General features: G+C 40.5%; 1 protein-coding gene across 1 annotated transcript in view; it reads left to right on the top strand.

The window, feature by feature from the left end:
* The window catches only part of USH2A (usherin), a 617,249-nt gene that overhangs the window by 585,512 nt on the left and 13,945 nt on the right, over positions 1-17,792 (top strand). The window contains exons 64-66 of the mRNA XM_040985311.1: positions 11,399-11,605; positions 13,781-14,019; positions 14,701-14,909. Of these exons, the coding sequence (XP_040841245.1) occupies positions 11,399-11,605; positions 13,781-14,019; positions 14,701-14,909 (655 nt within the window). The remainder of the gene's footprint in view (positions 1-11,398; positions 11,606-13,780; positions 14,020-14,700; positions 14,910-17,792) is intronic.

The raw sequence follows: 17,792 nt of genomic DNA, 5'->3' as shown, positions 1-17,792 counted from the left end.
CAAGGTCCCAGGTGGGGCTGTCTGTTGACCTGCGTCTTTGGGGTATGGAGCCGCTCAGAGAAGGGTAAGAGTGGATAGTCAAAAGCCCAAGACAGCGGGCATCCCCTCCTGCTTCTCACCTCTCCTGTACTTTCCAGAGACTGCTTTCTGGCCTAAAGCATCGCCTGGCATGCTTTGGGCTCCCACACTTAGAGTATCAGTCAGATGGCATTTCAGCACTTGATCCAATAATGTATTTCCATTGAATTCTGCATAAATGCCTTCGTCTGTGGGAAGCAATCCAATCCATAGGTGGAAACAGAATGAACACATTTGAGTAAAGATACCGTCAGTTCAGATCTTTAAGAGGATGGCTGAGATTTCTTCTTGTTATTGATTTACTCTCTGTTGATGGATCTGATCATTCTAAGGTGCTGATCAGGATCTTGGAAACTGTGTTTTTTTCTCCCTGATGCATGTAGGCATTTTTGTAGTAGATACTGGAAATAAAATTCTTTTCTCTGAATAATCTATTGAATGACTACAATAGGTCATTGTCTTCTATTCTTGTCACCCTCTGACCCCTACGAAGGCCAGTTATGTAGACCTCCTGGAGAATCCAGCCACAAATCCTTTTCTCAATACTATTCCTTCAGTGGCCTCATGTCCAGGTCAACTTTACTATCAAATTGAAAGTCTCCTTCTAAGCCCACCATTCTCTCTTCACCCTGTGCACATTCCCCTACTTAGAAGCCATTTCATTTCTAGACTCTTCATTCACTGTGTTGTTATTGAATGCTTTTACATTTTAATCTACTTTCATTTTATTTGAAACAAAGAGATAGATTGTGTATGTTTGTTGGGGTGGGAGTAGTGGTAAAACACAGAGAGAAATCTTCCATTTTCTGGTTCACTTGCCAAATGCCCACAACATATGAGTCTGGGCCAGATTGAAATCAAGAGACCTGACTCCATCCAGGTCTGTTCCATGGGTAGAAGGGAATCAAGTATTTGAGTCATGATCTGCTCCCTCCGTTGCAATTATTGACAGGAAGCTGGAAGAGAATTAGAAAAGGCAAAAGCAAAGGCTACAGTTGGCCTTGCTACCAATGCCTTTTTCCCTGGCTAACCATAGCTGTGATAATCACCTTAGTGAACCCTAGCAACTGATGGTGGAGAAAATATACTTCTTTAGTGCTATCACAGGTTGTGGTCATTTTTTCGGTTAACATGGAATTTGAATACTTTCACCTATTTTTTTAATAGTGTGGCAAGTATGTAAGCATACTTTTGTATGCTTGCCTTTGTATAATATATAATTTTTGTTTGACCTATAAAGATGCCATCAGGAGTTGATGTACAATATATATGACAATCTCCACTGTCGCGTTTTCTGCCCAACACCAGCCAATCAGCCAGTTCCTGTTGGGCTCTAAGACAAGCCCAGAGCAATACCTCCGCATCTTCCCTATGCCTTACACAGAAACAAGGGTTCAATTCCCCTATCTGCTCGGGAAGGCTGGCTGCAGCACTTTCCAAGCAATTTTCTTGTGTATAAAGTGGAGATGATAATACCAACCTCACAAAGTTATCAGGAAGATGAAATAGAACAATACATGTAGGGCTTTTATAGGTGTCCATTACACTTTTATGTACTCTCCATGAGGGCTACAAAAGCCACCTTCCTTTTTCATGGCAGGAAGAGCAGATATAAGCAATTTTTCTTAAAAATGGAGTGAAAGGTATCTCATGCTTTTGTTGCCATTGTTAAATGCCCATTAATGCTGAACTTGCAATCTATTCATGCCAGTTGTCTTTTCTTCATAGTTCAGAAAATAATTATATTTATATTCACAAAGTGGCTCCAGAGAACCAGGAGTAAGAGAAGACACCCATTTCAAGCAAGGGAAATATCTTGTCATTTTGTTATTAGATTTGTGCCTTAGAATTTCTGAAGCACCAGTAGAAAGGTGTAATTTCATTTCATGCCCCCAGTAGAAAGGAGGACAAAATCATATTCCATCTTGCCTGATGCAATGTGCTTTACTCAGAAGGAACCTAGAATATAGGGAACACCTCTGTCCAAGGGTGAGGTAACAGGACCATGCAATCAGCTATCCTGCTGAGAAAGTCCATTTGAGGATGAAAGGAAATCAAGTAGACAGAGGACAGTGACACAGAGCTTTTCAGCAAGATATTCCTTTATGAACGGAGCCCACAGGACTGTTTGTGAAATACAATAATCTTGGAGGCATGCCACTTCAGATTTATTTCGTTTTCTTCTTAGCTGGGAGTCTTCCCAGCCAGAGTTCTGGCAAGGCCCATTTTGGCATCTTGCTAGTCAAACATATTCACGACTCACTACCAGGCTCCCTTTAAAAAGGCATTAGTGTGATCATCAAGGGGGAAAAAACACTCCAGCATTGTAGATGATTTGATATGATTTCCTTGATTGTATCTTCTTATTTATGAGGCTTAATTTATGAGCACTGGAGAACAAACTGCAGTGAGTGATGACTGGCCACAGCCAAAGTCATCAATCAGGAACAGTGAAAGAAGCAGTGATTTGGATCGAATCTATTGAATTAGCTCTTGGCCTTGGCCAGTACAGGTATTGGAAAGATCTTTTTAATATCTATTTGCCTCTCTCATGGGAATATGATAGCAATTTCATTACATGCCCCCAGGAAACAAATAATTTAATTGTTTGCCTGTTAACATGTAACCTGTTTACTCTTCATGTTAATTACTGGCATGAATGTCCATGTTAGGGTTTTGTTTGTTTATAATGTGAAAAGTCACAAAAAATATAATCACAGCATCCAATTTTAGAAGCAATGATGCTAATTCTCTTTAGCACTGCTTGTTCTGAATTTGGACTCTGAATTGTTGAAAAGCTTTCTTTAAATCAAAAATTGACATACTTTCACAGGATGTTTGATACAGAATATCCCCAAAATTGCAGAGTTCAGATTTTTTGTCTCTTAATCCTTTGAAAGTTCAGTTATAGAGAGTGTTACTCTTACAATAATAGTTACAGGAACAAAGCAAAATTTCAAGCAGCTGCAAGGGTGAGATGGTCAACATCACTTTCATTAGGAGTCCACAGATTAGAGACTTCTGCAGAGGCCCAGTGGCTGAATTTGGTTATTCATGTATTTTATACTTAAATGGAATATGACAACAAATGCATGACCAAATGAACATTAGCCAGAAACATCACTGTGTCCCTTCAGTTTGACACTACTTAAAGCATTAGCCCAGCCAAAAGAAGTACAATATATATATGTGTGTGTATATATAGTAAAATATATATATGTATATTTATATATATATATATATATTTAGCCATGGAGGGATTTTTTTTTTATGAAATGAAAAGCACATCAAGATGCTTCTTCCTTTGAAACTTTAATTGAAATCCCAGTTCCCACTAGGACTAAACTTAGGAAACTCTAAGGAAGAGGTATTTTGGAAAGATATAAACCAATACAATGAAAACCATAGTTAGATGTGGAGTTTGTGCTCAAAAATAATGCGCATGTTGACGGGAGGGCCTGGAGCATCACTGCTCTGAGAAGACTTGGTGCGCAGTCCCAGCGCCCTGCTCTCATCCTGTGCAAAGTAGTAGCCACTTCACCTTCTCCTCCGACAAACAACATTATAGCATTTCTTACATTCTTTCCCGAATAAAATTAGAAGAAAAAAAAATCGTTGGGCTGAGAGGAATTGGGAGCATTTAAAATCCATGTTCGTCTGAACTACAGAAAAAAAGTGGATCCCACAAGTTCCAGAATTACCAGAGTTACAGCAAATGGCTCCTGAAATTCAAACTGAAGGGGTGGCTCTCCCAAACTGATGAAATATAATTCGGCTGGCCAGTATGATGACCCCAGTGGAAGATTCTATGACTACTGAATTTACAATGTAGTCAAAAAGCTATGTCTATTGTGCTTATTTGAATGACTATCCGTAGTTGGAAAAGCAATGCACAGTATATCTCTATTCAGATATATGGGAATTGAGAATTTCACATGTTAGCATTTCTATCTCTGCTTCTACAGAAAATAGGCCTTTGTGTTTCTAAATAGTATTGAGCTCAAGGAGATCCTGAAAACACTGAGAAACTTGAAAGTGTTTTCTTTGTGAGAAATTGAATTAAAAATTATTTTGGAAAAATGAAAATTTTAAACAGAATTTTTAAATGTTTGAGTGAAATTCATGCAAAGGAGAAATAATCAAAGAATTTACACAAAACAGATGTTACAAATAATGGATAGATTTCAAAATTCTGTTCCCCAAAATAAACATCTTTTAATTCAAACTGTGAAGTACATCATAGATTTAAAGGGCAGGCTCCAAGATCCTTTCTCTAGAAATGCTGACAGAGGTCTTCAAAAAAAATTCATAGCCAAGGAATGTAAGTTAAGAAAGACTCCTCTCAAAGATTGTCTTTTAAAATTTTTATTTATTTATTTATTTATTTGGAAAGGAAAGAGAGAAAGAGTGGACCTGGCACAATAGTCTAATGGTCAAAATTCTCGCCTTGCATGCACCAGGATCCCATGTGAGCGGGTACTGGTTCAAATCCTGGCTGCTCCACTTCCCACCCAGTTCCCTGGTTGTGGCCTGGAAAAACAGTTAAGGATGGTCCAAAGCCTTGAGACCCTGCACCCGCGCGGGAGACCCAGAGGAAGCTCCTGGCTCCTGGTTTCAGTTCGGCTCAGCACTGGCCATTGTGGGCACTTAGGGAGTGAACCAGTGGATGGAAGATCTTTTTCCCTGTCTCTCCTTTCTGTCAAGCTGACTTTACAATGAAAATAAATAAATCTTGAAAGAAATTATAAAACATAGAAGTAAACATTAAAAAAAAATAAAGACTGGGGGCAGAGATAGATCTAGCATGTACAGATTCACCCCCCCCCCTCCCCTGCCTCCCCTCTGCCAACAACAGCAAGACCTATACCAGGCCAAAATCAGGGGCCTGGAGCTCAGTCCACATCTCCCACATGCGTGGCAGGGGAGCAGGTACTTGGGCTACCACTTGCTGTATCCCAGGGTGTGCTGGGATCTGAGGAGAGCCTGCACACATGCCTAGGCATGCCAACACAGGATGTGAGAGTACCAAGTGCTGTCCTAAGTTCTGCACCGAAGGCCAGCCCCTCATGGGAGATTTCCAAGAGGCAGTTTGCAAGGGAAGACAAATGAACAAATTAATTGGTTTCCCAGCAATGTGATTATGGCAACTTAGTGGCAGATGTTGACACTTCATGAAATGAAACATTTTTAAGACAAAATACAGTAGTTCATCTTTGGAGAAGGAAGAAATAAATTAAAAGAACAATTTTGTTTTTTAATGATAACAAGCAAAAAGATGGAAATAGTCACTAGTGAAATTAAAAATACATTAAAATGGAAATATAGTAAATGGACATCTTAAGCTATTGTTTTGCTAGCCAGCTCTCGAATTCTGTAGCATCACTACTCCGAGAGGACTTGGTGCACAGTCCCAGCGTCCCTGCTCTCATCCTGTGCAAAGAAGTAGCCACTTCACCTTCTCTTCCAACAAACAACATATTGTTTGTTGTTTTATATTTTCTCTAAATAGTTTATCCACATTTTCTCTGTTATCGAACTCTAACTCTTTCATGGTCACTGACAAAACCTTGGGAAAAAAACACCCTAGCACTGTCAATCCTAAATTGTTGGTTCTTTTTAAAGTATTTATTATTTTATTTATTTTTTAAAGATTTTATTATTTTTTTATTGAAAGGCAGATATACAGAGAGGAGAGACAGAGAGGAAGATCTTCCATTCGATGATTCACTCCCCACGTGAGCGCAACGGCTGATGCAATGCCGATCCAAAGCCAGGAGCCTCTTCCAGGTCTCCCACACAGGAGCAGGGTCCCAAAGCTTTGGGCCGTCCTTGACTGCTTTCCCGGGCCACAGGCGGGGAGCTGGAAGGGAAGCAGGGCTGCCGCGATAGAACTGGCGGCCATATGGGATCCTGGGCGTGCAAGGCGAGGACCTTAACCACTGCGCCATCGCGCCGGGCCCTTAATTATTATTTTAAAAAAGCAGAATCTCAGAGGAAGTATCTTCCATGCATCATCTCACTCTCCAAATGCCTACAGCAGCTAGAGCTGGATCCAGCTCACGTCAGGAGCTAGGCACTGCAACTGGATCTTGTTCTGATTATTAACTTATTTTAACTTCCATAGGAAGTTCCAGACTTTGTACAAAAATTGTGCTTATTTATTTGAAATTCAGATTCACAGATAGAAAGGAGAAAGATAGAGAAAAGGAGAGATCTTCCATCCATTGGCTCACTTTGCAAGTGGCTGCAGCAGAGCCAAAACCATGATATGGGTCTTTCATGCAGATTCAGGAGCCCAAATACTTAAGGCATCTTCTAGAGCATTCTGCAAGCCATTAGCAGGGGGAGCTGGAACAGAAGTGGAATAGCCAGGAGACAAACTAGAGCCCATATGGAGTGTGGGCAACGCAAGACAGCTTTACTCACTTACGCCGTGAGGCCAGCCGGAGCAGTTCATGACTCTTAGGATCATAATCACATGAGCAAATGGTTGCCAAGCCAAATGAAAGTAAGTATTTTCCTGGAAACTTTATTCATTTTTTAACAAGAAAGTATACGGATGCTATAGACATAAATATATTCTAAACCAATCAAAGATGAAGAATATACTTACTGTTTTTCTTCTGGCTGTGAAATTTGTATATTATGTTTCTACCTCTTCCCCGAAGAGACTTCTCCTTTCTGTAAGCAGCGTATATACCATGTTTATGTCTCAGTGATCATGTTTGGGAATCATGGGGTATAAGCCAAATCAATTGATTTGTCAGTTTGATTTAAAAAAAAAATAAAGTAGGTGGGTAGCTAAGTAGGTAATATATGAAGTATCAGTAATGCTCAAATAATATGATAAATGATAGAAATGGTATAGAGATATAGATGATGACAGATGCATAGAAACAGCAGAAACATATAAATAATAGGTAGCTAGAGATAGATGAACAATACTCACATAGATACCCAGATATGCGGTGGTGTTTTCATCACTCATTGAGAGTCAAGCTGATTCTCTTACTATAAAAGACAGATTAGTGAGAAAAACACAACACATTTATGTAACCAAAGTTGTATGTGATTTGGGAGCCTTTAGGTATGAGGATCTTAAGATTGACTGAGAAATAGATAGCATGTGGAAATGTGACTAGATAAATATGTATAAGCTAAAGGTAATGGACTGAGAAGAGAAATCGAGCAAGACCTCTCCGGATTGTCCCTGATCTCTCCGATTTGGAGCAGGACTATTCTGCAGTTAAGGCTTCAAAGGAAATGGGAGGAGGGCCAGAGAGTGACCTTTGCTGGTGTTATGGTTGGCTTTAAAGGAAGTTAAGGGCACAGTTTTTGTCACCTCTCTGGGGAGCAAAGGATTATGATTTCTATGGGTTTTTAAAGGTGAATTATAAGGGCAAGACAGAGAAAGGCAGAAGATCCCAGAGGCCTCACTCCTGAGGTCCTTCCATACATTTTTGGTCAAAGTACTCAGCCTATCAATGCATTATATTTTTATTATATTACTTGGGGTATCCTATTCTGAGTCCCAGCCAGCAGATAGATGAAGTAGATACAGGCAGGAAAAGTCACCAGCTTTTTCATTACAAGGTATTTCATTCATGATTTTTGCATTGTCCCATTAAGATAGAAAGTGCTGGCACCATGTTGTGGCAAAATGGATGAAGTTGCCACCTGCAGTGCTAACATCCTATGTATCCCACATGGATACTAGCTGGTGTCCTGGCTGCTTCACTTCTGATTCAGCTCCCTGCTGATGTGCCTCGGGAAGCAGTGGAAGAAGCCCCAAGAGCTTCGGCTTCTGTACCCACGTGGAAGACCTAAAAGAAGCTCTGGGCTCCTGGCCAGCCCCAACATCTGGGAAGTACACCAGTAGACAGAAGATCTCTCCCCTTGTCCCTGCCTCTCCCTCTCTTTCTTTCTCTTTCTTTCCCCCCTTCTCTCCCTCTCTCCTTTTCTCTCTGTAATACTAATGTTCAAATAAAGATATCTTAAGAAAAAAAAAAACTATAATGTCATCCTGCCCAACATTTCCACACAGAATCTCTGCTTCCTATGTCTCCACTTTATGAAGGTGGATTTAAATCTTGAAACATTGTTGATCAGTACAAATCATAGACATAATCTGTTAGTGTTTTTATTCTAAACCTTGATCTATACTTGACTTTCTTTAGCTCTTTTGTAGCTGGGCAGAAATCGACAGCAACATTGGGTAAAAGACTTTTCAAAAATAAAGAAAGAGACTGAAAGAGTAGAAGTAGAGATTGCTATTTGCAGGTTCTGTTTTTCTTTTCTTCCTGTGGTTTGATGCACCAGAGCCCCTGCCTTGTGGTACAAGCTTTGTGAAATCCATTATGCTTCATTATCTTCCTCAGCTTTCTCTTCATTGTAACTGTCTTCATTTTCACAGGAGCTCATGTAAATAGGCTGATCCTACTTTGCATAAGCATGTTGATTTATATGAATGCTATTTTGATCCCAAATTGATTGAATACTAAAAAGAAAGCCTAGGAGAAAGAGTAATATAATATGAAGGTCTCCTGTCAAAGACAAAAGGTACTCGGTCCTCTATACCTTCCCAATTATTGAAGGGAAATATTGTGCAGCTCAGTTTGTAATAAGAAATGTTTTTAAAGAAATAATACAACAAAGAATGATATGCATAATATCCAGGCCCAAGTGTTTCTAAATATCATGGAATAAATCAAATGCTGGAACGAGGACTAAACCTAGCAAAAGCTCTTGCAGTAGAGGAAGGCATGAGACTTAGTACCATCTGCAACACTAGCATTAGCAAGCCTTAATACTACTTACGATTCTATATCTACATTGGAAATGAAAGCAAGGTTAATATTCATAACCCTGGACCAAATATCTAGGCACTTTTTATGAATTACATTTATTTAATCCCGTCTTCTTTCAGCGCCTCATACCTGTGTTCCTACTGTCCTCCCCGGGCGCCCAGTAATTAATTGGCAACATGCTGGATTTTTCTTTTATTACACCTAGTTGCACTTTGCTCCTGGTTTTGCTCTCTACCCATTGTGTGCTTGATTAAAATTCTGCAAGCTCATAAATCACTAACCAAAGAATTGATCTTGGCAAAGAATTTGATATTAACATTTGTACTTTATTTTGGACTCCTTCCCCAAAATATTGTCTTTTTGAACAATGTCACTCATTGTGAAACTATGTTGCCACCTTCGCACTGGGAAGATATTTGAGGTTGTCTTAGAGCAGACTGAGTGTGAGGGACTCTTCCTTACCGTCAGTAAGCTTCTATACTATTCTGCTTGATGGAAGACTGACCGTGACCATGTCAGGAGGACCTGTGGTTGCAGCTGCAGCTGGATTCTAGCCTGGACTCAGCCGGACTCTGCCATTGCTAGCACAGTTCCCTGCTCTTTATTTCATGCGCTAAATGAGCCCCATTCACCCAAGACCATGTCTATCCATGCATACAAGCTAAGAGACCTTACCAAATCCTGAATCAAGGTGTTCACTTATGGACAATCAATTGCTTTCCATGATCCTGCATGTTTTTCTATGGGTGACATACAGAGTCAAAGGCATAGTTCGCTAGGAAGAGCACTGGAGAGCAGAATTCCAGTTTCAGCCCTTGTATCTGTCACCTTCAACAGAGTCAGAATTTGTGAAACTAAATTTTCTCACCTAAAAGGGGGTCATATAATCCATTGACTCACTTTACCAGGTTGCCCTTGAGAGGACCATTTCAGCCATGTTAAAGTGCTCTGTGTAAAGTTTAGAGTTTCTGTAATGTAGTAATTGTCATATAGATATTCATAAAAATGAATATGAACACTCTCTTAAAACAACTTGTTCACTTATTTGAAAGGCAGATTTACAGAGAAATGGGGAGACAGAAAGATCTTCCACCTGTTGCTTTACTGTAGATAGTCAAAACTATCAGAGCTGAGCTGAAGCCAGGAGCCAGGATCTTCTTTTGAGTAACCCAAGTGGGTGCAGGTGCCCAAGGTCTTGTGCCACCATCCACTGCTTTCCCAAGCACACCATCAGGAATCCAAACTGGAGCAGCCAGGACTCCAACCAGAGACTGTATGGGATGTCACCAATGTAGGTCATGGCTTTTCTCCTTATGCGACAGCACTGAATCTGAACATTTGGAAAGAACAGGTTTTGCTATGTAAGTAGATTGGTTGTCTCTTTAAAGAACGGGGCTCTTAGCAGTCCTGTTGGCATGGTGCTCGAAATTTACTTTTTGACAAAGGCTTACAAACAATTCAACATGAGAAACCTTTCCAAGGAATCACCAAAATAAACCAACCAACCAAAAAGGCAGCAGTAGAAACACTGATAGCAGTTGACCTAACTACCGAAAATCTTTCCAATGTTCTTTCACTTGAAGATATTGCTGATTTAAAAACAAAACAGGGAAAGAACAAACCTAAACTCTCATTGCATTCTCCAACAGCTTTTTTATTCTAGATAACTCATGTTTTGGATGCTGTACATAGTTTTGTAGTACTGCATGCCTAACATATGGACAATATAAAATCAGACAACTGTTTTAGAGCAAATTTTAAAATGTATACATACATATTATTAATACATGTCATATATATAGTATGGAAGAAACCCAATGAGAAAAAAAATGTGTGAAGTTAGAATCGCCCACGAAAGCTTACTAAGGGATACCCCTGCTCCCAAACACGCAGACAGTCTTCTTGTATTGCCATTTAGATCTATCATTCTGATTGATCACTGTGTAGTTGGCTATTATTGGTCCTAATTTAACCCTATACACTCACACATCCATCTACTCTGTCTATTGTTCCTGACATTCTACAAATTACTTACTCATGCAAATAATGACCTAAAGCAACCTTTTAGGATATTCTTGTTTAATTATACAAATGCTCCTTGATAAATAAGATTATATATCCTTCCATATGTTTATTCCCTCCTTGATGAAAGGAAATTTAATTTTCATGCAGATTTAGTGGGGACAGTGTTTGAGAATTGCTGAGTTTTATGTAGTCTGCACATCCCACCAGCTTGCAGAAGCTGACTCCACGGTCCGCAAAAAGAATGAGTAGTTTCTCATTAGCCTTAATTCAACATGCTCCATTCTGAAATCCTAAATGGCCCACTTTTATATTCACAATGTCAAAGGCAAAAGTCAAAAACGCAAAGCAAGAAGAGCCCACTGCCTTTGGTCAGTACAAGTTGCCAGTCCAAAGATTGTCTCTTTCTGTTGTATTGCTTTGGATTACCAGCTGTGTTTCAGCCTGAGGCCATCTTGCTTCTGACTGGTCTTGTGGATTTCTCTTTGGAGGTCTGGGCAGTGAACTCAGCAGGGAAAGCTGCCAGTAACTGGACCTGGTGTAGAACTGGACCTGCTCCACCAGAAGGTCTCAGAGCCCCCCAGTTCCTCGCGGTATCATCCACCCAAGCAGTGGTCAACATCAGCATCCCCAGGAAGCCCAATGGTGTGATCACTCTCTACAGACTCTTCAGCAACACCAGCGGGACCCAAACTGTGGTGAGCAGCCGAGGGTTTGGGGGTAAACAACCAAGATTGCGTCATCATTCAAAAGCAGTAGTATGGTTTCCTGCTTTTGATTTTTGTTTCTTCTTGATTCTTTCTTCTTCTGTCCTTCATTGCTTCCACTGGCCTTGAAAGCACAAAGATCCTTGGGAAAAGAAAAAGCCAGCAGTTAAGGGACACCAAAACTGCAAACTCTGAGAAAGAAAAATGCAAAGGGCATATGGGAAACTCCACTAATGTAACAAAGCTAAAGCTGTAAGAATAAGCAAATCAAAATAATTTCATTAAAAAACACAAGTCAAACTCTTAATGGAGCTGTGGCATATGGTACAAAACCCACAAATGATCATGGTTGGTGTCTGTAGTGTTAACACAAAGTGGCAAAATAGAATACTGTCCTTGCAATGCCAATTTCAGCATGTTAAAAACCTAACAATGTATTAAAAACCCAGTCTTTCTTCTGGTGAATTCTAGAAAGTTGTAGCCTTTGGAAGAAACAGAAAAACATCCCAATAAGCAGAACTCTAGCTCCATTGTTTGTGAACATGTTTGGGGGCACAATGGGGAATCAGGAGATTGCTTACTGCAAATGATCTTTCATACTATGTTTTCGGCAAGGCACTTGCTGGAAGGGGTGTTAAGAATCCACTTGGACCAAATCCTGCATTATTTAGATGCAGGGGTGAAGAGAAGGTAGGACATGGAAGTTTCTTGTCCATGGTGCAGTCAATGCTGCTCTCACATTACTGATGAATACATGGATATTATAATACTCTGTGCCCACAAACTCAGAGATTGTGCAGATGCTGGCATTGAATCATAAATTATTTAGACACAGTTATGGAACAGTTTGGGCAGGTTTGTAGAAATTCTCTGAGGCCAGAGAACCAAATATTGAAATATAATTTCAAAAGATGACTCACCTGTAATAAAGCTTGAACTGAATGTCAAAAGAATATTAGCATATTTCCTGCAGGCCTTTGTATCCAATAAATATAGATGATGTAAATATAATCAACCTTTGATTAACCATGCTTATGAAATGATAATATTAATAAACTGAAATAGATTATATTTGGACTGCATTATCTGCATTTTCTAAAATAACCAATAGCTCTTTTAATTGTGTGTTATTTATGTCAATGTGTGAAGAACAATTTCTAGTTTCCGAACAATTTTTCCCCAAATATTATATAACAAAACCACTATGAAGTCAAAAGTTAGCTCCAAATAAGCCCGTTGCTTATAATACTGCAAAGATTATTATGAGAAGGCTACAATCTTTTGTAAAACTCAACACCTTTAAGGTAGGTAATGAACTTTCATGCTCTTAAATAACTGTACCTAACTCTAACAGACCTGAGGGTTAGCTCTGTACCTAACAGACCAGAGGGTATTTTTTAAAATTTGTATGTATTTATATAGGTATTTTCAAACAATTGAATGGCAGAGACACAGAGAGGGAAATACATATATGTGCACACACACAGAGGCTGGGAAAGAGTACAAAGGGAAGGGAGGGTCTTCGATCCACTGCTTCGCTCCCCATATGCCCACAACAGCCAGAGGTCAGACTAAGCCAGGGCGCAGAAACACCTGAACCGCCACCTACTGCCTCCTCATACTTGGCATGTTAGAGACTGGATTGGAAGTAAGCATGCCACAACTACAACACAGACCTTGATGCAGGATGCAGGCATCCTGGAAAGTGGCTCAACTTGCTTCAGCACAATGTGAAGGGATTCTTGACAAGAAATTACACATGAGTCACCAATGCGCAATAGAAATAAAACGTATGCATTTTTGTGAAGACATCATTGTGAGGCTCATACAATTTGAGCAACATTTCTTGTGCCATTTTCTTGTATCTGCCTAAGATACAAGATACAATATCACAGGATGATGTTGAGCCTTGCAATTTCTACAATATCTACAGTCTCTAACTTCTATTTAACTGCTCTGAATTTAGACATTCCCTCCCCCCAACGGCCCCCGTGCAAATCATTCCCCAACTGGAGTGGAAATTCATTGAGAATGAATTCAATAGTAAATACTTGCTGCATCTCCCAGAGCACCTGGCATAGCACTCTGCTCATGGTCTGTACGTGTCGCTCAGTTGTCTTTTTCTAGCAACCCCCGTCCCTCATGGAGTCCTCTTTTCTTCCTTAGCTATCTGAAGGCATGGCCACCCAGCAGACTCTTCATGGCCTGCATCCCTTCACAACCTACTCCATTGGCGTGGAAGTCTGCACCTGCTTCAACTGTTGCAGCACAGGGCCCACAGCTGAGCTGAGAACTCATCCTGCTCCGCCCTCGGGATTGTCCCCTCCCCAGATCCAAATAGTGGCCTCGAGGACAGCCTCCGTCCAGTGGGGTGCCCCACTGTTCCCCAATGGTGTCATTCAAAGGTAATGGGCCAGCTGAATGAGTGCAGCAAGACAAAGCATGCACGTGTAGATTACCCTGCACTTCCTCAGGAAGGACTTGCTTGTTGAACAGATAGATGTTTATAGCAAAATAGACAAATAAATAATTTTGATTGGTACCATTATCTGCAAAGTATTTAAGTCATAAAATTCACCATGATAGAAAGATAAACAACAAAAGCAAGTTTAAGTAAGAAAGACAACGTAACGTCTCTGCATTCACTGGAAGAACACGAGCCCTCCTGGCCCGTGGACGTCATCCCTCCATAGGCCTTAGCTGAAATGTTCACACGCCTCCATGGTTCAATCAGAGTTTCCTGGAACTAAACCTAAATGTTATCACGAACCACTGTGTGAAAGAGTAAAGAGCTTACTTCACTTCTTAACCTGTCAACAGGGAGGGCTAGTTGCTGATGGATAGCCACCTCCATACAGGTGTTGTCTTCTATTATCATTTCTTGGGTTGCATCTCTTGCTTTTTCCCAACAGCATTTAAAGAAAAAAAAAGTCTTTGTGAGCACTTTTCCTATAGATGGAAATTTTAAAGACATTGTGATCCCTGAAAACAAAAAAACCCTCTCCTCACATAATGAAACAAGTTGTAAAGAGAGAGATGGCACTAACCCTATCACCTGTCTTCTTGCCTATCTGTTCTCGTTCTAGCTATGAGCTTCAATTGTATGTGGCGTGCCCTCCTGATCCAGCCCTGCCCTGTACTCCCAGCCAAACAGAGACAAAATATACTGGGCCAGACCAGCAGGCCAGCCTTGGGGGTCTCCAGCCCTACACCACCTACAAGCTGAGAGTGGTGGCACACAATGAGGTGGGCAGTGCAGCTTCTGAATGGATCAGCTTCGTCACCCTGAAAGAATGTAAGTAGCAGTGGCTTCTGCCATAAGCCAGGCAGCAGCCTGGATAGACTTGCATGAAATTCAGGGGAAGCCACTTCCTCAAAAGGATTGAGTAAGCATTCAATTACAATAAATGCTACTGAGACATCTAGTGGAGAAAAAAATTTCTATTGGTTTTAACAATATGGAGGTCAAGGATCACTTACATGGAGGTTAACAAACAGAAAGAAACAAAATGAAATGTCTTTTTTAAAATTTACTTTATCTGCTGATTTCATTTGGAATGCAGAGAGATACAGACAGGGAAAGATCTTTGATCCACTGGCTCATTTCCAAAATGCCCAGCAGAGCCAGGTCTAGATCAAGCCAATTCCAGAAGCTGGGAATTTATTGTGAATTTCCCATATAAACAGCAGGGACCCGAGTGACTGAGCCCTAAGCTGCTACCTCCCAGAATGTGTATTAGCAGAAAACATGAATCAGAAAAGAACTTGGGCTTAAACCCAGACACCACGATGTAGGATGTAGGTACCCAAGCACTGCTTCAATTACTGTGGCAAAAGTCTAACCCCCACTTTTATTTTTAACTTTTATGTATTGATGTGAAAAGTAGAATTACAGAGAAAGAAGGAGAGACCTTCTATCCACTTGCTCAATCCTCAAATCCTAACCCACAGAGCACTCTGCACATACATTTTCCATTTTCTGTCTTCCTACTTGCCCCCTGACTTCCTACCACTGGATAAAGATCTCTTTCTGTATTTTCTCTTGACTTCCATACTGACAGATCTAGTAGGCATGTTTTTTCCCAGTAACCACCCTCATTGATTTCTTAGGGGCATTCAATGCAATTGAAACTTCAGTCCTTTGTGAAGTGTGACTTCCTTGGGGTGGGCATGTGGAAGTTATGACAAGGGTTAAGATGCCTGTGCCTTGCGCTGGGGTTCCTGAGCTCAGTCTCCAGCTCTACTCCTGAGCTTCCTGTCAGTGAAGAGCATGGGAGGCAGCAGTGACTTAATTGGGTTCCTCACTCCCACATGGGAGACCTGGAGAGAGCCTAGACCGTGACATTGTCACCAGGCCCTGGTTGCATTTGGACACAGCTAGTGAAACAGAATTGCCTCTCCCCCTTTCTCTTGGTCTCTTTCTCTGCTTCTCAGATAATTTGTAAGAGTTATTTCATGCTGATTTTCATGACAAACTCCTTCCAGTTTCCTTCTCTTTCAGTGTTCATTTCACATCAGCTTGTTAATTGATCATCCATTACCCAACCCTAGCTGCCGCAACTAGTCTTTCTCCTCCATGTCCCTTCTTTGTATTCTCCTTTCTTCCCTCTTCAAATAGGTTCCTTTATCACAGGGCTCCAGTTCTAAAGGTTGACCCTCCCCCCACGTCTCTGCTTTGAGATGCAGACCCACACATCCAGCATCCCTCTGTGCACCTGCCCCTGGCCTAGGTCAAGATTAAATTTGACAGGCTGCCTACAGGGTGTGCCTCTTCCCCTTTAAATGTTATTCTCCTGGAGTCCTTCTGTTTTCTAATTTTATCTCCACTCCATCCAGGACACAATACGTGAGATTCCCCAATTATTGTTTAATAAAAGAGTGAGTACATATAAAATCACTCATGTCTATGCTGGCTCTATTCAGCCAGGAATCATTGTCACACATAGAGGATAATTGTTATGTTTCATGATGTCTAATAGGTAATTTTCTAATCCCCTTCACACTATATCCATAAATTGGTTTTGATGGCTAGCTTTGGTTTTGGTGGCATTGTCCAGAAGGCCAGGACAGCAAGGTGAGGTTTGCAGGCTCTAGCAATTCTCTTTGGAGCTATGACTCAGTTTCTGTCAGGTAGTTTTTCTTATGCTGGAATGACAAAGGGAACAAATCTAAAATTTCTTTCCTTTGTGTTCTTCTTTAAAAACTGAAAACTAGGGCCTGGCACAATGGCCTGACTGACTTATCTTCCCCCTTCAAGTCCCAGGTTCTAATATGGGCATTGGTTCACGTCCTAGCTGCTTGGCTTTCAATCCAGCTCCTGGCTTGTAGCCTGGGAAAGCAGCAGAGAATGGTCCAAAGCCTTGGAACCCTGCTTCCATCCATGTGGGAGACCTGAAAGACCTGCTCATGGCTTCAGATCATATTGGTTCTGGCCACTTGGGGAGTGAACCAGTAGATGGAAGCTTTCTGTCTCTCCTCCATAAATCTGTCTTTCCAATAATAAATAAATAAATCTTTAAAAAACTGACAATGAGACAAGCACAGAAGAAGAAAAAATAGACCATTCATCCCACTACTGGAACCACAGAACCACAAAAATACAAGGAATGGCTGACTACAACAAAGATTTTTGTTTGTTTGTTTGTTTGTTTGTTTGCTTTGTTTGGGGTTTATTTTTTTTTTGTTTTTTATTTTAGTTATGTTGGAAAGACAGATTTACAGTGAGAAGGAGAGACAAAGAGAAAGACATCCCAATCACTGGTTCACTTCCCAAATTGCCAAAAAGGCTAGATCCGAGCTGATCTGTAGTCAGGACCCAGGAGCCCAAGCACTTAGGGAATCCTCCATATCTCTGCCAGGCCACAAGCAGGGAGCTGGATTGGCAGGGGAGCAGCCAGGACACAGATTGGTGCCTATATTGGGTGTTAGAACTTGTAGAAAATTAGCAAGTTGAGCCATCAAGCTAGCCCCAACAAGGATTTTTTAAATACTACATATGTTACTTTAAGTGATTTTGAGAAAAAAAATCTATGTATGTCTGTGTGTGTACGTATATATATATATTATATGTTATATATTAATATATATAATTTTATATATATAATATATTATATATAATTTTATAAAATTATATATATATTAACATATATAATATATTATATATAAATAATATACGTAT

Source organism: Ochotona curzoniae, unplaced genomic scaffold (assembly GCF_017591425.1).
Source record: "Ochotona curzoniae isolate NIBS_2020 unplaced genomic scaffold, NIBS_Ocur_1.0 contig_430, whole genome shotgun sequence".
NCBI lineage: Eukaryota > Metazoa > Chordata > Mammalia > Lagomorpha > Ochotonidae > Ochotona > Ochotona curzoniae.
This window is presented reverse-complemented; position numbering and strand designations above follow the sequence as displayed.